Source organism: Lacerta agilis, chromosome Z (assembly GCF_009819535.1).
Source record: "Lacerta agilis isolate rLacAgi1 chromosome Z, rLacAgi1.pri, whole genome shotgun sequence".
Classification (NCBI taxonomy): Eukaryota; Metazoa; Chordata; class Lepidosauria; order Squamata; family Lacertidae; genus Lacerta; species Lacerta agilis.
In genome coordinates this window covers 36,026,102-36,048,995 of record NC_046331.1, presented here as the reverse complement: position 1 = coordinate 36,048,995, position 22,894 = coordinate 36,026,102, and the positions used below count along the sequence as shown (strand labels likewise).

The 22,894-nt window shown below is 39.6% G+C and overlaps 1 protein-coding gene across 3 annotated transcripts in view; it reads right to left on the bottom strand.

Annotated features, from left to right (window-relative positions):
* The window catches only part of THOC2 (THO complex 2), a 56,231-nt gene that overhangs the window by 5,554 nt on the left and 27,783 nt on the right, over positions 1-22,894 (bottom strand). For 2 of the 3 annotated variants that reach the window (XM_033137937.1, XM_033137938.1), the window contains exons 12-33: positions 21,712-21,907; positions 19,383-19,424; positions 18,177-18,307; positions 17,971-18,072; positions 17,064-17,148; positions 16,263-16,356; positions 15,324-15,404; positions 14,555-14,651; positions 13,956-14,073; positions 11,989-12,168; positions 11,307-11,471; positions 10,750-11,025; positions 9,147-9,288; positions 8,310-8,467; positions 7,637-7,765; positions 7,095-7,226; positions 6,827-7,011; positions 5,903-6,087; positions 4,751-4,856; positions 3,579-4,018; positions 3,292-3,350; positions 1,701-1,736 (exon numbers count right to left, since the gene is read on the bottom strand). In XM_033137937.1, the coding sequence (XP_032993828.1) occupies positions 1,701-1,736; positions 3,292-3,350; positions 3,579-4,018; positions 4,751-4,856; positions 5,903-6,087; positions 6,827-7,011; positions 7,095-7,226; positions 7,637-7,765; positions 8,310-8,467; positions 9,147-9,288; positions 10,750-11,025; positions 11,307-11,471; positions 11,989-12,168; positions 13,956-14,073; positions 14,555-14,651; positions 15,324-15,404; positions 16,263-16,356; positions 17,064-17,148; positions 17,971-18,072; positions 18,177-18,307; positions 19,383-19,424; positions 21,712-21,907 (3,139 nt within the window). Of the gene's footprint in view, positions 1-1,700; positions 1,737-2,428; positions 3,351-3,578; positions 4,019-4,750; positions 4,857-5,902; positions 6,088-6,826; positions 7,012-7,094; positions 7,227-7,636; positions 7,766-8,309; positions 8,468-9,146; positions 9,289-10,749; positions 11,026-11,306; positions 11,472-11,988; positions 12,169-13,955; positions 14,074-14,554; positions 14,652-15,323; positions 15,405-16,262; positions 16,357-17,063; positions 17,149-17,970; positions 18,073-18,176; positions 18,308-19,382; positions 19,425-21,711; positions 21,908-22,894 lie in introns of all 3 variants that reach the window. The other variant, XR_004425834.1, reaches the window with a different exon arrangement.

Sequence of the window (22,894 nt, the reverse complement as noted above, 5' to 3'; positions counted from 1 at the left end):
TGGTATTAATTAATACAGCTATTCCCCACGAACCTGTCTAATGCCTTTTTAAAGCCAGAAGCCATCACATCTTGCAGCAGGGAACTCCATAAATTGTTTTAACATGTTTCTGAAGTGTTGTGTACTATTACTGTTGGGTGTTGGGAAAAGGGAATTGATTACTGGGTGGAATATTTAGATTAAGAGGGAAGGTACAATGTGGGAGGGAGGTCCAAATGAGATTTGTCAGTTAAAAACCAGTTAATGGGACTATCAAGAGGAGATGGAATTGCTGGGTTCAGCACTTACTAGCCATTCAGATTTACAGCTTCTAGGTACTTCTGGGTCAGACAAATCTGCCTGCATTTTAATTTTTTTAGGTTAGAGCACTGGCCAGGTCTGCTTTTCACCCAACCCCAAAGCAATCCTAGCTTTCTGATTTAGGAGACTGCTTCCGAAGCCACTAGCTACAGTAAACTTGCCCTTTGAAGGGCAATCCTTGAAGACAACACAGAAGTTTCAGCTTGTGCACGTAGATGAAACTGCCGCTTGCACAAAGAGTAAATGCTGAGTTGCTTTAGAGGTAGTTATTTTTCCAACTAAAACCCAGTGAAAAAGAGATTTAAAAAAAAAAAAAACCAAACCATTTCATTCAGCATAGCTGGCATCTGAGGAAGAGCATAGGGGGAAACACATGTAATGCAGCAATTTGGGACAGAAATGCTAAATGCTGCTTTCCTAGCAAGCAAAAAATCTTTAGAAAAATATGGCATGAATATATTATAAAAGCATAAGTGCAATCAGGAGGATGTAATGAACTGATAGCAGGGAATAATCGCAACAAAAGTGCTGAACCGTTCCAAAGGTGCATGTGGTCTGCAACTCTTCCCACAGTAGCCAGCCAGAAATATCTGGAAAGCACCTTGGTAAAAGACAAGCCCCCCGGTTGCTCATGTGCCAAAGTGGTTATCAAACTTTTTTTGCCTTCATGGAATACTTTCAATGTTGGTCACAGGCTACTGGAGAATGTCTACCACAGAATAGTTGTAGAGGATTCTAGCACATGTTCTAGGAGGACTGACCGTGTGGGGGCCGGACGTGCCCCAGGGATGCCCTGCTTTAATTGAAAGTGTGACCTTGAACTAAACAATATGGAAGAAGCCCCAAAAAGCTCTGTAGGGCTTCCTACAACACAGTCTGAAAACCAGTAGGCATATTGCACTAAAGCAGTGCAGCATGTGGCGATAGCCAGGTTTGCACAAATCATAAACAACTTGCAATGCATCTCGCAGTGCTAATGCAGGCAGGATCTACACAGATATTTTAAAATGCTATAAAAAGCTCCTATATATCTATATATCCAATGCTTTTTTTCTTTAAAAAATATGTCTAGGGGTTTTTTCCTATTCATATTGAAATACTGCCCCTCAATGAGACCAAACTTAGAGTCACAAAATGTTTAGGGGTATGCGTACCTCTGTGTACCCCCCAGAAAAAAGCACTGTGTGTGTGTGTGTAATATATTATATATAGAGAGAGAGATCCAAATGCAATTAACCATTGACTTTGGATTGCAGCGCTACATCGCCATCTGGTGTCATATTTTTTATAACGTACTCCACGTTATAATTGTAGCTGTGCAGCTGAGTCCACAGTTGAACCTGCAAAAACCATTATTTATTTATTAATTTATTTTCTGTGAGTGATTGAAAGATTCAAACCTTTGCTGAAGAGTCCTTGAGTTCGCTGAGGTTGTCCTGTAGAAAATGAATGGAGATGACACGTAAGGTCGCACAGTTCTCAGAAACTCAGGAACTTGGGGAAGCAGGGCCATACCCTTGAAACAAAAAACAGCTACTCCTTCTGGGAATAAATGAAGTATTAATACTTCTCATATGCACTTAAATAATAAGAACAACCTAACTACAAAGTAATGTGTTTGCCAATTAGTTTTTTAAAATAAAAAAACACCCCAACCCGCATTATATCTATTATTATTATTATTATTATTATTATTATTATTATTATGCTATATTTATAAGTAATAGCTATACAACTGGGTTGAGGCGGGGAGAGAAATTCTCTACCTTCCTGACTTAACATTAAACATGTGGATAGCATTCCCCTAAATAGCTATAAATGCAGCTATTTAAATAGATGTGTAGAAAACAATACTATTATAAATGAAAACTGCAATCTTTGCCACACGTTTGCCTGGGACCAAGTTCCACTGATACCAATGGGACTTGCTCCCAAGCAAACATCCCGAGGGTCAACATCCCAATTATCTATTATTACTCAAAAACTTTCAATGATATTGTACTACTCCATCTAGCTGCTCTACACCTCATGCCAACGTCTTAAGAAAGAGTTCTTTTAAATGTTGGCAAGATGGCGACACACCCACACAATCCATCCCAGTTTCTCTGATGACGCATCGGTAACTTACAGTTTTAAAGCTTCAACGTACTGCAAATTCAAAGATTCCATGAGCTTAGTTGGTTTAGAAATAAAATTATTAACATGGAGCAAGGAATTGCTACCCTGAGTCTTCAAGAAGGCTACAGCCATGGTTTTGTGCTGCACTCGACTGCTGGGGGTTTTCTCTTTGCTGGGTGGAAGGTTTTGGCTGCCGCATCTGGCTTAAGCGTAACGCAGAGCTCAACAGGGTGGGAACCCACTGGAATATAAAAAACCTCGCAGAGAAGGTGCAACAGAAGCTGCCTGCTCACTGAATATACACAACTACAGGAGAACTGATCACCAAGGAGACTTTAAAACAGGGCTCCTTTTCAAGGCTCCTCCTTGGAAGGCACACCGTGGTATGAAGCTCATCAAGAAGCCTGGTGAATTCAGAGGTATCGCATATCCCACAATCCTCCAGGAACTCTTCAGTGCTACAGATTCTTCAACATTAGTGCAGGAAAAATAGGCTCCTCCCTCTGCTTGCTGCAAGACACTCATTTGCTTGTAGCTACCACTGCACTCCAAAAATATATCTGACTGTTTAAAAACAGTGAGGCACTTTTTGGTTTAAAAAAAAAAATCTTGACACTTCCAAATTCTATTTACAACATTTGTGCTAGGTCCTTGAAGCTTTTAATTTCTTTTTCTAATTTTTTTAAAAAATATATTTTTAAAAATTTTAATATGAAAAAAGAGTCCACCAAACCAAGAAAAGTAACGCATTTCGTAATGCAATATAAAACCTCCAATGGCTCCAGTTGGCACAAAACTTGAAGGAAGTCGAACACTGGCATTCCAAACACCGAGAGCCTAAAATGGGCGCTGCCTTCCTCAGGCTATACTAACCTTTACTGTTGAGGAATGTGATGGAGAAGAATGGGTATCAACTTTGCGACGTTTTTGTTCTAGAAAAGATAGAGAGAGAATGAACTAATTTATTAAATCGTTAAAATCAACATAAGTCAGGTCATCAGTGCTTGGAAATTCGCACGCCTCAGATATTTAAGACGGCTTCTCAATTTTATGGAGCTTTCCCACAAAAAACAAGTAATGGCTTAATCTGTTAACTTGTATGCAGCTTCCATTAAAAAAAACAAGGAAACAGAAGACCACAAGAAAGGAGGTGAGCTTACCCCTTTCAGACTCTGATGCTTCTGATCGGGGAACAGGTGACTTCAAGGACCCAGCTACTGGAGCCTTCTCTCCTCCTCCTCTAATGTTTTCCTTGGATTTCACATCCTTGGTTACTTCTCTCTCTCTGGACGGCTCCTTCTCTTTCTCCTTTTCTGCAGCTGACTTTGACTCAGCATTGGTCACAATGATCTTGGATTTTTCATCCTTTGACGACTTCTCTTCTCTCTTGTTCTTTTCCTTCTCTTTATCAGACTTAGGTGTCTTTTCCTTGCTGTCTCTTGCTTTGTCTTCTTTGTTCACCCTTTCTTCCTTTGGTTTATCTTTCCCATCCTTCCCAAGTGTTTTGGCCTCAGGAGTGGCAGCTGGAGTTTTCTCTTTTTTCTCCTTATCTTTTTCCTTCCCACATTTCTCTTTTTCTTCTTTTTCTTTTATAACTTTGCTACATGAAATAAAAAGGAAATCAGTACTAATGAGAAATGCAATTTAATCATCCTTAATTTAAAACATTTCTCTCTATAGAGTGCAAAACCCTTTTAGGTTCTGCTTTTCCTAAACATGTTAATGAGAGATCCTCTCACTTTTTAAATTTAAGTGGCAATGAATTTTTTTTTCTGGAGCAGTGGTTGCTTCTGGTAGTTAAGTGGGCTACTTCTCTTCCTTGCTAACCCCAAAGGAACTGGTGGTCTTAACTGGGCCAGGGATCAGCATAATTGAATTTTGTCACATCCCTACATTAGAGGCCCATAAAGTGGAATTGCCCCATCCCTACATGGCCTTATGGTCATGTGCACCAATGGGAAGTCTCCATTTCACTCCAAGCAAAATGGAAACATTATTTTAACCCCAGAATTCTGTCCGCCTTTGAAGACACAGTCAAACCTCAGTTCCCAAATGGCTCCGTTTTAGAATGTTTTGGCTCCCAAACACCGAAAACCCAGAATTAAATGCTCCAGTTTTCGAATGTTTTTTGGAAGCTGAACATCCAACATGGCTTTCTGCTTGAGTGCAGGAAGCTCTTGCAGTCAATTGGAAGCCGCGCCTCGGTTGTTGAACATTTTGGAAGCCAAACGAGCTTCCGGAACGGATTACACTTGACAACCGAGGTTTGACTGTACGGATCTTTTCCCAATGTAATTTGCATTCTAAAGAGAAAATGGTGGCAGTTACTCACCTGTTGGAAGCATTGCTTCCATTGGTCGTGGTCAGCTTTGGTGTTGCACTGGCAGCTTTATTAATCACTTTAACAGCACCCTGAGATTTCTCCTTTAATAATTTATCTGTTGAAAGGGGGGGGGGGGAGAAAGATACTGACAATGAATAAACCAATAGACTCACTGATGTATAAAGTCTTCAAAAAAAATTATACTGTGCTTAACACCCTAGTAAATTGTATTTGTTTTACAGGGAAACAGTCCGCATCAAAAGTTTTTGTCAGTAACGAAAAAGTTGCATTGCGGATACCACTCAGATTAACCTCAGCAATTATTATTCATACAGTAGTTATATGCATAAAGAACTATTATGAACACTGATGGTAAAGGTAAAGGTACCCTTGACCATTAGGTCCAGTCGCAGACGACTCTGAGGTTGCGGTGCTCATCTTGCTTTACTGGCCGAGGGAGCCGCCATTTGTCTGCAGACAGTTTTTCTGAATATGTGGCCAGCATGACTAAGCTGCTTCTGGAGAAACCAGAGCAGCACACGGAAACACCACTTACCTTCCCGCCGGAGCAGTACCTATTTATCTACTTGCACTTTGACATGCTTTCGAACTGCTAGGTGGGCAGGAGCTGGGATCAAACAACGGGAGCTCACCCCGTTACAGGGATTCAAACCGCCAACCTTCTGATTGGCAAGCCCTAGGCTCTGTGGTTTAGACCACAGTGCCATCCACGTCCCCATGTCAAAAGTTTAGTCTAGATGAGCTCAACAGTGCCTGCTGTTGCGTAAGTTGGTGCTTAACTTTTTCACTATGCAGAAGGCAATTTTTTAAAAAAATTCAGCATTACTTAATGTATAGCACACATGCATCTTTCCCTTCCAGACAATACCAAGCTAAACTAGTAGTGGGGCAGGTTCACACATGTATGTGCATAACTAATGGACCAGAATTCTATCTGAGAAAGAGCATTAACTCACTTTATCTCAGTCATAAAGTGTTTCAACAGAGTAATTTGTCACACTTGCGGATCAACAGCAGTTTAGCTGATGATATAGGTATGCATGTGTGAAATGGTCCTTATCTGTTTTTGTTTTTAAACTAAGAAAACATCAGTGTGAATTCCCACAATCTATACTACTACTTTTGTGGTAACTGACATACCAGTCTCCTCAGCTGTGCTTTCTTCCAATTTAGCTGCATTTACTGTGAGTGAAGAAGTAAGCCCAGCTCCTCCGGGCCCATTTTGCACTGTTGTAGGTACTGCATTCTTGGTGGGTGGGTCCTTGTGGTGGAAATCATTTTCAGGGATCATGCAATGTTTTCTACTTTTCAACTGTCCAGAATAGCTGTAAGTCGCATAAAGTGTTAAATATGCACAACACACACAAAAAACAAACACAAGAAGTGGATAGCTGCTTGAAAAGATAAAGCAAATGATTTAACTGTAGGTTGTTTAAGTTTGCCACTGAGTTAAATACAAACATCTGATTTTGTAGAATCGCGTAACTCTCTTCAAATCAACTGTAACACCTTAATCCTTATCGAGATCCTCAAAACCTCTGCCACCAAAATATTTTTCCCTCGTTCTGAAAAAAATAACCAATCACTGACACTATGAATGAAATGCATGAGGGACTTAAAAGTTTTTTTTTTTCTGGAACACAGAAAGGAGGTTAGCATGTATAAGAATGTGGTACAAAATGCAAAATACATGAGGATTTAATCATAAAAATTTGAAAGTTCAGTATGTACAGAATAACACTCCTACCCTATCTTGATATTATACTTTTAATCAACTTGCTCTTATTTGCTAACTTTGTTAAATCCTAGATGTACTATCTTAAGTTTACGCAAGCTTTTTAAAGACAGGATTTTTGAGTTTAGTATGCCAAAGGTGGTTCCTGACAAATAAGCCATCTACAATAAAAACCCAAAGTTACTCTGAAACCAGCCCTTGTACAACAGATACACAATCTTTCAAGGTAAGGCAAAGTCAACCTAAAGTAAAAAGCAGATCTAGAAAACACCCTCAGGAATGCTTTCCTTGTATTATTTAGTCATGTTTTTAAATGAAGGATTTGTTACCCCATCGCTAATGCATATAGATCAGGTCTCTTCTCTTTCTCCTCTTGGCAGATCTTATGAACTCTTCTCTCCAAAGCCTGGCCCAAGTTCAAAACTTTGGGGTACCATGGCAGGATTTTGATCAGCACTATCAGGATATTTCTGATGTGTGTATATTCACCGGTTTCCAGGCAGTGTACAGATGCCTAGGAAAGGCAGAGAAAGATGTTGCCAAAAGGCTTTCAGCAAAACTACAAAACCAACAAGCTTTACAGTGTCATCAGGTTACCTTGGTTAACTTATAATGCCACTTGTGTACCACATGCCGAAAATTTTCATAATCTAACTGGTCAGCTTTGTTCCCACCATCAAAACCAGTTGCCCGTAATATGGTGAGGAAGCCAGGATAGTTGCCACACTCCTGCATGTACACAAAGAACATATTTAAGCTTATTCAAGAAGCATGTTAAGATGAAAGTGGTTTATACAAAACTATTGAATTATGAGCCTGCGGGGAGGGTTTAGATATTGGTATGACTAAGGCTAGACAGGGGAAGTCAAGATCTCATGGATATATTGCTACTTAAACGACAAGTTTTCCCTAGGCTAGGATTTAAATGCAGGCCTTCTAGAGAAGCCACTAAACATAGTATAACACTTTACAAACAGGTATCAGTTTTTAGTTATGATACACTCCTTCCGAATGACACCAAGCTCCTATTATCTGGGCCGGCAAAAGTTTCTACTTCCTTGGGGGGGGGGGGACATGCAACACTGATACTTCTCTAAATATGACAGGTTTTCAAGTGAGCATTTGAACATTTTACATACCTTTTCATATATGGCTCTATCACTATGCCACCGAGTTACAGTATCAAGCATGCAGCAGAGAAACCTGCCATATCGACTAGCTTCATTTTCAGTACAGCTGGCTACAGTATAGATTATATCAGAGAATACCTGCAAGAATATTTTTTTTATTGACACATTACAATGCTATGAAACCAAGTTTTTATACTTGAAACACTGGATTTTATTCCAATAACTTGAAGGAAATGAAAATGAAATCCCCAATCATCCTCCCCCCTCCAGTCAGGTTTTGTTTCTTGTGTTAATGTAACCTGATGTCAAAAAGCCTTACTATTACAAAAGTTAGAGAACAATTGTATAACAATTTTTTTACACGCTGAAAAATTAACTTCCCTGATTTCATTAGTATCCTATAAAGCCAACAGGTTTCTCAGTCTTTTAAAGCTACGAAACCATCAAATAGCTTTCTGATCCAGAAAATTTAGGATTCTTTTTCTCTCTCGCAACCACTCTTTTCAAAAGTTTCCATAATAGGTTTCATCTCTATTAGCTGAGGAACTGACATTATTACCCATACTCTAGAGTTAAATTTCAGAGAAATACATCTTTCAGCTAGTGTGTCTTTCCTTCCTTGATGGGAAAGCGTTCATCACTACTTCTAAAATAATCAGAATAATAAACAAGAGCTACTTACTCTGTCATAACAAAGAAGCGTGGAAAAGTTTGGTGTTTTCTGTTGATGCACCAGTTCCACAAAGCGAGCGCAGTAAACAACATCAATGGCAGAAAAGATACACCGAGGAAATATACACAACTGCAGAAATTTTGTTATAGTCTCATTTTTGGTGGACTCTAATAAATAAATAAGAGGTCATCATTATGTCACCATCTAATCTTCAGTCGTAAATTAATTTGCCACATGCACCGTGCACAAAAAGGCATTTAAACTTGCTGGTAAAGGGAAGAAATAAAGTGGGAATACTTGGGTGCATGTGTCCTTGCCTGATGAAGCCATCAGATTGAGATAGGTAGCCCTCAACCAGGTATCTATCCTCTCCCCAGAGGAAATCCCCTCTCCCCAATCTTGAAAAACTACTAAGAGATAAATGGGTACGAGTGACAAGACAGTTAAGCCTGAACCAGTAACCTACTTACTGAAGACAGGTTGACGTTGGGCTGCAAAGAGGGATGCTATATCTATTTAACACAGGATGAGAGAATGTGCTAAAGGAAGGGCAAAAGTTGCAAGGCTGGTACTCAATCTCTTGGGCATAATTACAATTGCATTGGCATTAGATCTGCAATTGCCCTAAGATCTGTTTACAAGTAAGGGAAACTGCCACCCAAAGTGCCAAAACTCTGCCAACTTTTGGGTCTGCATTCAAGTAATGATTTTTATATTCATTACAAAAATGTAAGAATGAACAGTCACTCATTTACATATATTTAACAAATCATTTACATAAATCCTGCCAAAGTCAGAATGCTGCAATTCTGTGTGACTGGTGATGAAAAGGTCTATCCTACTTACTTGCAAGAAGCCAATTATCCTTTTCCAGCTTCAGTCTCTGCAGCACTCTTTGCACGTGCTCTAACTGTTTCTTTTCCTCTTCAAGAAGCTTGTCCTGAAGAGCTGTACAGCGTTCTTTTTCTTTTTTCTTTTTGTTTAGAGGCTACGAAAAAGAAACGGTGTGTTCAGATTTGATAGTATGCATACCGTCTTGCGGGTGGCACTGTGGACGTGGGTAGCGCTGTGGCCTAAACCACTGAGCCTAGGCTTGCTGATTGGAAGGTTGGCATTTCGAATCCCCGCGACGGGGTGAGCTTCCATTGCTTGATCCCAGCTCCTGCCAACCTAGCAGTTTGAAAGCACGTCAAAATGCAAGTAGATAAGTGCTGCAGCGGGAAGGTAAACGGCGTTTCCGTGCACTGCTCTGGTTCACCAGAAGCGGCTTAGTCATGCTGGCCACATGGCCCGGAAGCTGTACGCTGGCTCCTTCGGCTAGTAAAGCGAGATGAGCGCCGCAACCCCAGAGTCGTCCGCGGCTGGACCTAATGGTCAGGGGTCCCTTTACCTTTACCTTATACCATCCTACAGTGCTATGTCTGACCACATGGATTCAAAACTGGTCTTTCATGAAAAGCTGGCTTATTAAGGTGTAAAACATGTTCCTTATATTTCTATTCCACAAACCATATCAACACAAATCACCGGGGTTTGATAGTCTCCTATGCAAGGTCCATTTGAATGGCTAGGAACTGCACAGGACCAACATCTGCTGGGTTATGCCCAACACTGGCACTCCTTGTAAACCTACATATCATATTCCTCTGTCATTATTCTGCTGCTAACAGAGCCTTGTAATGCAATTCAATGCCAATGGAAAGCTAATACAGTCGTGCCTTGGTTGTTGAACGCCTTGCGACTTGAATGTTTTGGCTCCCAAACGCTACAAACCTGGAAGTGGATGTTCCAGTTTGCAAACTTTTTTTGGAAGCTGAACATCCAAAGCAGCTTTTGATTGAGTGCAGGAAGCTCCTGCAGCCAATCGGAAGCCGCACCTTGGTTTTCGAACGTTTTTGGATTCCATTTGAGAACCAAGGTACGATTGTATAACCTTTTTCATCCATTCCTACAGTATATATCCTACCTTTCCATAAAAGAAAATTCAAAGAGGCTTATTGTTATCTAAATTATAATAAAATAACAAATCCTTAAACTAATTACAGCCATTATGCAAGGAAAAGCTCATTAGAAAACCCACTTGGGGTGGGGGAGCTAAGCAACAACAGGTCAGATGTATCTCTCTTGGGAAACTATTCTGGGCACTACAACTGCAAATAGTGCTATTCTCTTGTGTCTAGTCACTGTATAGCTTGATGGTGGAGATGTCTAGAGTGGCCCCAGAATTGCAGAAATGCAGTGCTCAGGCAGAATTGTATGGAATAACTTTTTTATTATTATTTAGGGAGAAGAGCAAGGAAACTAAAAACCTAAGAGCAGAAAATGCAATTGCTTTTTTTAAAAAAAAACCTATTATCCAATGCTGTCAACTGTTCTTGCTCAAAGTTTTTCATGAACTGATAAGGTTCTTAAAAACAGCAAGCAAACATACATTTAAAACGATACATACCATTTCCGGATTGTCATCAATAGCTTTCATCTGGACTTTGAGTTTGTTGACTTCCCGTTCATAGCTACTATGTGGCACAGCAAGGTCGTACATTGTCAGTGACCAGAACGTAGCATAGAACTGTGGGCTGATATCATCCCAGACCTTTGGGATGTGCAAGGAGATCACCGAGTCGTGAACAGGGGCCATCACAAGCTCACACGCTGTAATGTATTTGTGAACTTTCTGCTGCTGTTTGTTCCCTTTCTCAGCCTTTTTCAATTCATCGTATTTTGACTAATAAAAAGAAGACACAAGCACTCAATTATGCACTTCTCAAATTGAAAACAAAATCCCTTTTTATTAACTCTATTAGATTTAAATACAAAACTAATTAAATACAAAAAGAAGTCCAAGAAATTAAGTCACGTTAGATTTTAAACCTGGTCACTGAATGAGGAGTGCTTTCAATCTCAGCAAGGTCCCTTTAAAAGAATCACTGGAATGACAGGTTTAATTTTCAATACAACTGTGTTCTGGATATACAGACTGCAAGCTAACTGAACATCTGTACTTACTGAAATGTGATGTGCATACATAGGCCGAGAAAGGAAAAATGCAGCATCGTGAGGGGTGTGGAACTCATTACAGAGAACATCAATAGAAGGCACTCGCTTAATATAATCATCTGTACTTAAATTGGATGCTAAAAATCCACCGAATTGTACCAGAGTATCATGGCACTGAATAGAAAAATAGAGAAGTATTAGATTAGAAGTATTAGAAGTTAATGAGATTTAAATATAATGTTAACCTGAAAATAGCTGGAAAATCACTACCTTTTGCAATAAACATACAATAATACTAATGAGAAAAGGTTCCTCAGTACAGAACAAACTATGTATTTCTTATGAATACTCAAGGCAACTTCAGATATGACAATACTATACAGTCAACTAAATCTGTAGTCACTTCTGAATCTGGTTAGCAGTACAAGATCACACCTGAAACGGAACTTTCAGAAGCTGTGCACTGCAGGCCAGTGGAATCTTGTCAAACAATGTGACAGCATTATGAATGGTAAAGGATTACCATGACTGAAGCTACTTTGTTTTCCATCTTTTAAATTTCATGAAGAACCCAAAACACAAGTAAAACAAACATCTATACCACAAAATATAAATTCAGTTTTCTGAATGCAGTATACATGGCATTTCCATGAAGGTTTGTTTAAAACACAAATGTGATCATTTTACTTGCCTGATCATAGAGCTTTCCCACCAGTTTCAAATGTTTCTCCCCTCCTTCTTGAAATATCACTCCATTTCTCTGTTGAGCCATGAGAAGGCACAGTGGAAGGGCAAGATCGTGGTCCAAAAGTGCATCTTTTAATCTCTGAGAAGATTTCTTAGTGTTTCTGATCTGCCCAAAATATCCACCCTGCCCAAAGAAGTAAGAAATGTAGTTAAGATACCTAAACTGAGAAAAACAGCAGAAGATGTAAATTAAGGTGTACAGCGCCAAACCCTGTCAGTAATCAGTAGCCTTCAGGAAACCTTGAGTTAGAATGTTTCTTCCTTTCCAATTCCCTAGCATGCTTAGAGTAATTTGACATTTCCTGGCTTACAGTAGGATCTGGGGTTGAGAAGCTTTTTCAGGCTGAGGGTGACGAACCCTCTCGGGCAACCTTTGAGGGTCTACATGCCAGTATAGCAGGCCCTGCTTTCCAAACACAACGCATTCCAAGCATTCGCATAACGAGCTGATGATTTTGATTATTTCTAATCTGTGATCTCACTCCCCACTCCCACCATGGTTTCTTCCTAAAATGGCTGCAGCCAACCATCAAAAGTGAGACAAAGGAAAAACTGCTTTGTTTCATCTCTCTTCACACCTCCCTCTCTTCCATGGTTTCTGACCGAAAATGCACAAACAAGTCAAGTAGTGGGCAAAGTCTGGCTGCTTGGGTATCTCTATCAGCGATGCACTTCAGGCTTGGGCATAATTCTTTATGTCTGGATAACTGAATCTGCAGATGAGCATTCTGATAGCAGCACTTGCGTGTTCTGAAACTGGAAGGCCATGTTAACATGCACTTCTCCTTTCCTATGCTATGCAATGGTCCAAATACCAAGCTTAACCACTGTTGAGGCAAACAAGAAAGTTCACTGCTGGCCAGGATTTCACAACACATTTGAAGGCAGGTTTCGAATCCCTGGTTAGCAGGCAACTCCCTTGTTTATTGCTTTGGCAAGAAGCAAATGTTAAAACAGGTAACTGAACAATGCATTGTTTATTTGTGATTTTCTAATAGTTTTCTCTCTCTATGCCATATTTAAACTAGTGCATCATTATACTGGTGACGGGCTGCACATGCTCCAGGGTGGGTGAAGCATTGGACAGGCAGTTAGTGGGGCAAGCAAGGTAGCGGCCAAGCAAGCTGCGATCACAGCTTTGGTTTGAAGTAGGAGAGTGAGCTGGGTTTGTGAATTGAATGATGATAGGAGCTGTGTGGGCAAGTGGAGTGGGCAAGTGAGCTGGGCTTGCAACAGTAGCAAGCTGTGGAGTTTTGGTGAGGAATAAGCAGCAGGGGAGCTTTGTGCAGGTGGGGTGAGCCAAGTCAGCAGGTACTTGAGCCCCAGTAAAGTAATAATTAATTTAATTTAAAACGAAGAGCTAACCATATTTAAAGATGGTACCAGTTGAGAATGCTTAAGGCCAGCAGTGAGAAACTTGTGTGTGACCAAAGAGGAATAATCCTGCTAAACAATCCTGTTTCACTGCTGCTAAGAATCTGAAGTGTCACACGTAGATCAGGCACGTGAACACACTGCCCTAGATTGCTACTAAAATTATTTTCATAGTTGTTATTGTATTAATATACCTTTCAGAGGTATATCAATTATTCGTCTACCTTAAAAAATAAATACAGTCGTACTTTGGTTTTTGAACATCTTAGTTCTTGAACATTTTGGCTCCCAAATGCTGCAAACCTGGAAATGACTGTTCCGGTTTGCAAACTATTTTTGGAAGCCAAATGTCAGATGGGGCTTCTGATTGGCGAAGCCGCACTTTGGTTTCCAAACATTCTGGAAGTTGAACGGACTTCCAGAACAGATTCCGTTCGACTTCCAAGGTACGACTGTACAGCAGGTGAAACCTCCTAAGCTACTATGTATGTATTTTGGGGACATCTATTTTTCTTTTCTTTCTAGCTTCAAACACACCTCTGCTTTCAGCTGCTCTCCACCAGTCATGGCCTCTAGCTGGTCCATTGTCATCTCTTCAGTGATTTCTATTCCAGCCATTTTTTGTACCACCTCTTTCAAAATAAGCAGGTCAAAGCTACGGAAAAGAATGAGAACAAAAATGGGCGAGGGGGCGGGGGGAAGAGAGAAAGAGTGAAACATAGGCAGGTAAAACCGCTGCTCTTGAACTCTATTGAAAGTATTGTGAAAGGTCTAAGAGCCCATTACAATAGCTTTCTGAAATTACTTGCATGTGAAGCAAGGTGTGTCAAGGTGTTGTAACAGCAACATGAACAGCAGACTGTATGCATGAGCACTTCAATGCAGCTTCACAATGTAGTGGGCACTCTGTGCAATTTCCCTGGGAGATGTGAATGTAACCTAGCTGCTCGGTGCAAATTACCCAACTGTGTATGTCTTAGTACATTTTGAATCCTAGGATTTTCATAAATCTTAAAGTTTGCAAAGTTATATTAAACACAACTTATTAAAAATATATTAAACCACTCCAATGAGGGCAACAAAAACTACCAAACTGGCACGGTTTTTGAGATCTAAAGTAACCGTGCTCTACTTACCTTTTCCCAGCCTTTAGCTGGTTTGCCACATACTGAAGTAGACCAGCTAGTTCTATAGGGTATTTTCGAAAAACAGCACCACAGAAGCTAGCTAAACCTAAAATAAATGGGAGGAAAACGAACTTGAATTACTGTCATTGAAATATAAGATTTCCTATGTCATGCACATTCAGTAAGGTCATATCAATAGACTATTTCTCATGTGTCAAAAGCAAGTTATCCTTAGAACTTGTTTTTCATACTTCTTGGTGTGCAAATTACATTCCACCTGGTCCCTCCCTCCTGCCCTCTCTTCCTGTACTTAAGGAATCATGTCTGCAACCATACATTTCCTGGCTCCATTTTTTATTCAAGTGCAGTGAATATACAGGCAAGTGGCTCCCAAGCTGTTGCCAACAACGGAGATCCTTGGAGGCCCTCTTTTCTATATTCCTGCTCTTTCTGAATTGTACTAGGTATTACTCAGGCCTATGGAACTCCCATCCTAGAGCCTTGTTGATTTTCAGACAGGTAACTAAAGCACTATTTTTTCCTCTATAGGTATTTCAGAATTGTATCCCAGATGGCTCTGGAATACATTTGCTGTGTGTGTTTTTTGAAATGCTGTTCGCCCTTGATTTGGGTCTGTGTGCATGCGTGCGCGCGCACACACACACACACACTTTAACAACCATGTTTTAATTAATGAATTAAACACGTTAGCAGGTGCTAAGTTACAAGAGGATCGCAATTCTAATTAAAAATAAACAGATAAAACCCAAATACTAACTTTGAAGCCAACTGGAGATTGTGGTGTCATCGTGTTTCATCCTCTCCTTCTCAGGATTAGCCAGTGCTTCAATTATGCAATCTTTGCTGAGGTTAAGGAGGAATTCTTTCCCAAACATAACAATTACATGCAGTATTTTGCTTTGTAAATTTAGCAATATTTTGAGACACCTGGCATACACTACTGCCTGTGAAATTATAGCAGAAGCCTAAAATGATGAACACTTCAGGAATATATATCTCTGTAGTTCCAAAGTGTTTTTAGTTCTTGTTCACTCAAATTCCTTTTTTCTCACACACCTTTAACCACAACTCAAACAGGATAAAACAAAGAAGAAGGAACACCCTTAGGAGTATTTATTCTTCTTCTGTCAAAAGCTACAACTCCCTAAATCTACAACACATGGCCAAATGAGCAGTCAAATATGGCTTGGCTCTTAATAATTACATTGACAGCAGTTTGTGAATCTAAATATTAAGAAATTTACAATATATGATAAAGGGATTACTACTACTGTGCTACATTGGCAGGTTGGATTTTTTTTTAAATATGCTTTCAATTATTCAATTTGTGCTAGGAGTAGGCCTGGGCAATATGGTGATAGATCGCTGAAAACCAGCTTTAAATCCACACATGATAACCCGTTCAAAATATTTGCCCAGATGGTAAACCACTCAAAGCCAGAGGATGCTTTTGTCTCAGCACTCCCCTGCCTCCTGCAGAGGGCAGCAAACCACAGAGCAGGCGCAGGCCAGGAACTTTCCTCTGGCTAGAAAGCAACTTGCTCAGCTGAGCTGTTTAAGAAGCGCCCCTGTTCAACATAGGCGCTAGCTCAGCTGAGGCAATGATTCTCATTGGAGCAGTAAAAAAAAAAAAAAAACTTGTGTGAGGTATAACTATTAGGTAACTAGCAGTTCTAAGAAATTAGCAAAAGGATACATGCCAAGACATCATAGTTCAATGAAGTGAGGTATTTCAATGAGTCAACAACTGGGGTGATTAAATTATCATACTTCTGTATCTGAGATAAAATCTGAAAAAGAGTAAAAATGAGTTTCCCAAGTGTAAGAAGAAGAAGCCAGAAGTCCTTAAAAACTCTTAAAGAAACTGCTATGGTTTTCAATCCGAAGAAAAAACAAGTAAATAATGACACTTCATGGACACATCTGTATTGCATAGTTAATGTGTGCTGTTTTCCCAACATAATATATGAGAAGAGCCCTGCTGGAGTAAGCCAATGGCCAATCTAGTCCAGCTTCCTTCTCTCAAAGTGGGCAATCGGGTGCCTATGGGAAGAACCTGAGCACAACAGCACTCTCATCACTTGTAATTCCCCGCAACTGGTATTCAGGAGCATACAGCCTCCAAAATGGAAGCAGAGCAAAGCCATCACAGCTAGTAGGCATTTACAGCCTCCTCTGCCATGAATTTGTCTCACTCTCTTTTAAATCCATCCAGTTTGACAGCCATTGCTACATATGGTGGGGGTGAATATAGGCTCTTTGAAGAAGCACCATTTTTTCCTGTCCTGACAACACAGCTTTACTGACTTGCCCCAATTTCTAGCATTTTAAAGCAGGAAACTTATCCATTTTCTCCACACTATGCGTAATACTATATACCTCTACCATGTCTTCCCCACCCCCCATTTTAAAATATTCAACTTGTTTTTTGGAATAAGGTAACTTAAATGGGGCTACTACAAAAGCAAAGGTAGTCAATACTTATCCTGCCACATACATAATCAAATAAAATGGTTGGGTTGCTGTGGCTCAGTTTTCCTATTTGTCTTCCGGATGGCTTTACGTTTTCCTTGGTTAAACGCCTACAAGAGTACATTCACATTTTAGTTCCTCTCTTTGCAGTCTTATATTCACATTTTTCTAGTCACAGCTTTAGATTAATCTATTTTCCTGTAAATGCAGATAGACCTTCCCAATTCCCCCAGGGAAAACTTATGTTACAGGCAACTTTCAAATATGATTTCTGTATTCAGCTTGGAACAGAGGATATAAAATACAAATGGGCAAACTGTAATGAATTAACGCTCTTGGGCAGAAAAGATTCAACAAGGTTGTAAAGCTAGTGTATATTCATCTTATCATTTAAGCTGGCATTATTTAAAATAGCACAGTCCCAACAGCTACATTTTCTGACACACCTACTACTCCTATGGTAACAACCTGTACCCAGGGTTCTAGCCATCATATTTCCTTATGCGGTGGGATAATTACTCTCTTCATGGAGCAAGCTTCCATTCATGAAAAGGGAGCTGTGTTCGTGAAAGGACCCGTTCCATGAATGAAACTCTCCTTCTGTAAATGGAAGCTTCTTCGTGTACAGTAATTTATCTAACCATCTAATGAAACTGAAACTGATTTAATATTAAATTGCAGAAGTCTTGTCAGGCTGCCCAGCTTTCTAAGTTAAAGCAGTATTTTTTTCTTAAATATAAATTACATTTTAGGAAGTTTCATTTAAACACGGTATTACTTGGTAATAGCAGGTAGCATTTCAATCCAATACTTAGGCTGCAATCCCAAGGAGCCAGCTTCAAAGAACCCAATGGTAATCACTGCCCTGCTACAATTTGCTCTATAGTCTCATCAACATTCCCCAGGAGGAAACAAGTTTCAACATAACTTACTTCATAATGTATTTGGCTCGGTCAATTGTCTGAGCTTTAACTCTCACCAGTAGTGGGTGACTATTGTATGTTTCATTCTTCCACTGTCCATAGAGGCGATACCTATTGGAGGTTCCAATAAATCAAAATATATATTTAATGCCTCTCTTAGATAATTTGATAGCAAAATTCTGATGCAATATAGTTTTTAATGGGTAATTACTCACCGATACTGGTATGGAAATGTTTTAAACATCCCCCAGAGTTCCTCAGACATGCATGCATTACAATCCATCAAAGAAAGAGAAGGAAGCAAAACCTGGTCTGTAATACTCAGCAAACAGCTGAATAATAACTCCTGAAGGAAAGGAAAGGAGTTACCTTATTTGAAGGCAAAATAAAAGGGTAGACATTCTACAACTTTATGAAGCAAAGTCTATGGCTACTAGTTTTACATTTAAAAAAGGATTAAATTCTGCCAGTTTTCTGTTACATATTTTCGAATTTAAAAGTCAACATAGCTTTAAACCATTAAAATATGACAATATACAGAAGCTGCTATTCCAGTACATTTCTATGCCACCTTCCCACTAGACTTGTGAAGAAAACAAAACAGCAAAAATGAATGAAGTCACTGTGGCAACAGTGGGGTCTTCTGGTTTTATCTTTTAAAGACAGGTGTTAATGTCTACAGTCCCATTATTCCAAGGGAGAAGGTTCACCACAGGCACTACTAAATCAGGACACATTTGTCCTAGTTGACCAATCACCTGCGTTTTCTATTCAGGCAACCGAGGTAGAAAAACTGTATTTGGCAGCTATGATGTACATGTGATGTACAATAGGAATAGACATCGTGGAAGAGCGGGGGGGGGGGGGGAGGAGGCAAGAAATGCTGGTGCATATATAACATCCTCTCACTTCCCCTCACCCTGTTGGCGAACTGCTCTAATAACACAAGCTCTGAAAACTTTCTGCACTGAAATGAATGAACATTATGTGTGAACATCTCAGTGCACATTTGAGGCCAGGCAAGTGTTTGGGTCTTCAACAGTACACTTGAGCCCTGGAAGCTAGAGAGGCTTTAGAAGCATTCTGCCTCTTGCTTACTTTGAAATATTAATATGCCACACTTCAGAGTGAAGCCCGTCTAAAGTATCTTACAACATTAAAAATGTTAATACAACAATTGAAGTATTATTATTACAGAAACAAAGAAGTAAAACATATTCAAAGCTTCTGTAACCTTCCTTGGCCTTCCAAGACAGCCAGAGTGGCAGGCCACAGGATCAGCACTGTGAGTTGCAACTTTTATTATCGCTGTTCCACCACATTACATAGAATATCCAGATATATGGTGGTCATTTCTGCCACACTTATAATCAAGTTTGGAAGGGGGCGGGGAATGAACAATACATTTTAAAACAGCTCACCATTTTCTCTTTATCATCTTGCTTGCTTGCGTCTGCTTGATGCTAAAAACAACAACGAACAATCAAATACTACTAAAATGCAATGGTTTCATATCAAAGACACAATCTGGACAAGTCAGGTTATTCCCCCTTCCCAGGTGCAGGGATCAGCACTGGATTCCTTGGTCCTCTGCTGCCGAAGAGAAAGTGGGGTACTGAACATGGTGAATAGTAAGTAAGGAGCAGCTCTCTTTACTGCTGAACACAGGAGGGGGCCACAAAGGTCTGTAGCAGCTCTCCGGAGTATGAACAACCACAAGTGTCTGGACCCTCTTGTAAGTATGCTTCCCTCCCTTTAGAAGCCAATAGCCTAGTTGGGCTTAATACTAAACCAGTTTAGTTTCATGAATGGGCCTTGGGTTTGTGAATTCCTTCCTTCCCTCTGACAAGACAGCAAGAAAATTAGAAGAATCTCCTTTCTGTTTTCAACCAATCATTATAAATTAATCTATGGTTAATTAATTTAAGTATGGTCTGCTGACACAAAATAGGATCAAACTGTAATTTAAGACATGACTACTTCTTGTTGTTGTTGTTTTTAAAAAAATACAGTTTAAAATAACCAGAGCCTGCAGTTTTGACAATAACAAGCAAACTCTGATTAGTTTAATCTAGGAACAGATGCTTTCAATCTCCTTTTTGTGGAAATGCATCAAAGGAGAGGTTCATCTACTCTTAAACAATGGTTGGGCCAATGTGTGAACTGCAGCCTTGAACTGTGCTTAACTTGTTTGCAATTGCACACTTCAGACATTTTACTACTATTGGGGGGGGGACCAAGTCTCAACAGTATGATAGATGCTTTCTGCAAAATACATTGTGCCGTGCAAGTGATATTTACAGAGACATTTGTCAAAAACTGTCAAGGATTTAGATTTACAAGTGATATCCAAGTAGTTAACAGATGCTTAAAAACTTGCAAGTGTTAGATAACAAATTTTACTGTACTTTCCATGGAAACTACTGTGAATATTTTCAGCTGTTTAACAAGGAAATTACACAGGGCACTTTTCTGTAAGAAAAGGGTTATAATTTTCTCTCAATGGATTGGCAACAGTACATTATTTGTACACACAACTTATAACATAATCCTAAAGAAACACTCCAAAATCCAGATGGCATAAAAGCTTCATTTTGGTACCTGTTTACATGTTGTTGTTGTTTTAGTCAGTCGGAAATAGCATTTTAAAACACTGGAAGTGTGTATTACTCACAATTTACAATTGAAAAGATGAAAAGTAATAATGGGGTATAATGGGGTGGCAGGGTAGGGAAAGAATAAGTGCTACAAGACTTACAGACATCTTGTTAGCAAACGTCCTGTATCCCAAACATCTACTAACGTTTTTAGAGCAGAGTTGCCAACATTATACATGTTAGCATTACTAGAGAAGAGCAGGTGTGGGCCTCTGGTCCGTAAGCTCCCTTCTCCCAGCCCCCCTTCCTTGCACATGGAAATTAAAAACTTCCAGTCATTTTCTTTGTAGCAAATCATAATTTGCTGTCCAACCTGAACATGTATAGCTGCATTTCAATCACCCAGGCCCTGGTATCCTCTCATCTGCATTACTTCAATATGCTGGATATGAGGCCGTATTTAAAACAGTATGGAAACTTCAGCTCACAATCCTGCTGCCATACTCTGAACTAACTAGGACTGGGCATTAAAAAACATATTATGCTGAAGCTTAGTCATCTCCACCAGCTTCCATTCCATATCTGGGCCCAATTTGAAGTGCTTGCCTTTATCGTTCAGGATCTTTGGGGTTTGATGCTAGAGTAACCAAGCAATAAAGGACTTCAGGGCAGTTCAAAATCACCTCTACCTGCATGTAGCCAACTCAGATCCTGACATCTTCTCCGGAGAACTTTTTAAAATCCTGTTTTAAGTATTACTGTTTTACTCTACACTTCTTGTTTTTTAGGCTGCATCATTTTTTATTGTTACTTTCTATGCTACTGTCAAGTAATCTTTGGCTAGTTGTATTTTATCTTGTAAGTTTGCCAAGGAATCTTTCGTTATAGAATAGATTATAAAGGCTGTAATTGTTTCTTATTTGTGTTTAATAAGAAATCTATTCTATTGTTACTCAACTTTCAGAACGCTAACACCTTTCACTTTAAATAGGGACAAGATTAGGCCATCAACATTTTCCTTTTAAAATCTTTTCAGGAACTCTTTGGTCTCCCACACATGCATGCTAATATGTACAAAGCTACAAAATATACTTCTGCAGGGCACAGAAACAGTTTTTAGGATATTTTGTTCATTAACTGTAAGGTTACCAACCTCTTTCATAAATGCTTTTCCAAGACGCACTACTTTTGCAAACAATATGGGGTCATGAGAGAGATGTGGGCCAAGGTAACAAAGCATGTTGATCACTTCCTTTCTTAAATCTTCAAAACTTTCTACTTGCTTGGGTGCTCTCTTGTTTTGCAAAGGAAGAATTGGTGTCCCTCTGGCACCTTTGGGTACTCCAACTCTGTAAATGAGAGGCAAGTTTTACAGTTAGGAGCAGTGGAAGTTGCTGTTTACCGAGCCAGACCACTGGTCCATCTAGCTCAGTATTGCTTACACTGAATGGTAGCAGCTCTCCAGGGTGTCAGAAGGGGATATTCAGAGATTCCAGGGATTGAACCTGGGTCCTTCTGCATGCAAAGTAGATATGGTTTATACAATGCACTTTAAACCTATCAAAGTACTTTCTTCTACAGTTTCTGTGCATTACCTGTAATTGCAACATCCATGCACTTGTCAGATTTCCTCCACATAATGTACAACCAACCCCAAAATAGAGGACCTGGTGAATATTAGGCAAAGGGATATGCATTCAGATAACAACTTCTGCAAACAATTTCTATGTTGCACAAGAGGTGCAGGTATAGAACGAATTAAAAAAAAAATACACCAGACCAAGCAAAAATATCACAACAAAAAAATCATACTGTAGAAAACCTTTTCTGCTGAGACCTTTTCAGCAACACTGCTACTGTTGCCTACAAAGGGACTGAGCAGGATTTCTTTCTTTCTCTTGGATCTCTTTCTATCCACCTGCCCATTTACACATTAGGAGAATAGAAAGTTTGGAACTAGGCCCTAACACAGGCAGTGCCTACCTAGGTATTAGTACATTTGTTTTCACTTTAAGACTTGGCATCCTTAAACAACAAGCAGCCTCATTGGCCTCCTAGCTTTGGGCATCATGTGTAAGCTTTTAGAAAGTTCATAAATATTTCCTAACATCTCCGCAGATGAATCAAAGGTTAAGAAGAGCTCATTTCAATCAATCACAGCCAGACTTATGCATGGTTAGATTGTAATAATAATAATAATAATAATAATAATAATAATAATAATAATTTATACCCCGCCCATCTGGCTGGGTTTCCCCAGCCACTCTGGGCAGCTTCCAACAGAACATTAAAATGCAATAATTTATTAAACATTAAAAGCCTCCCTAAACAGGGCT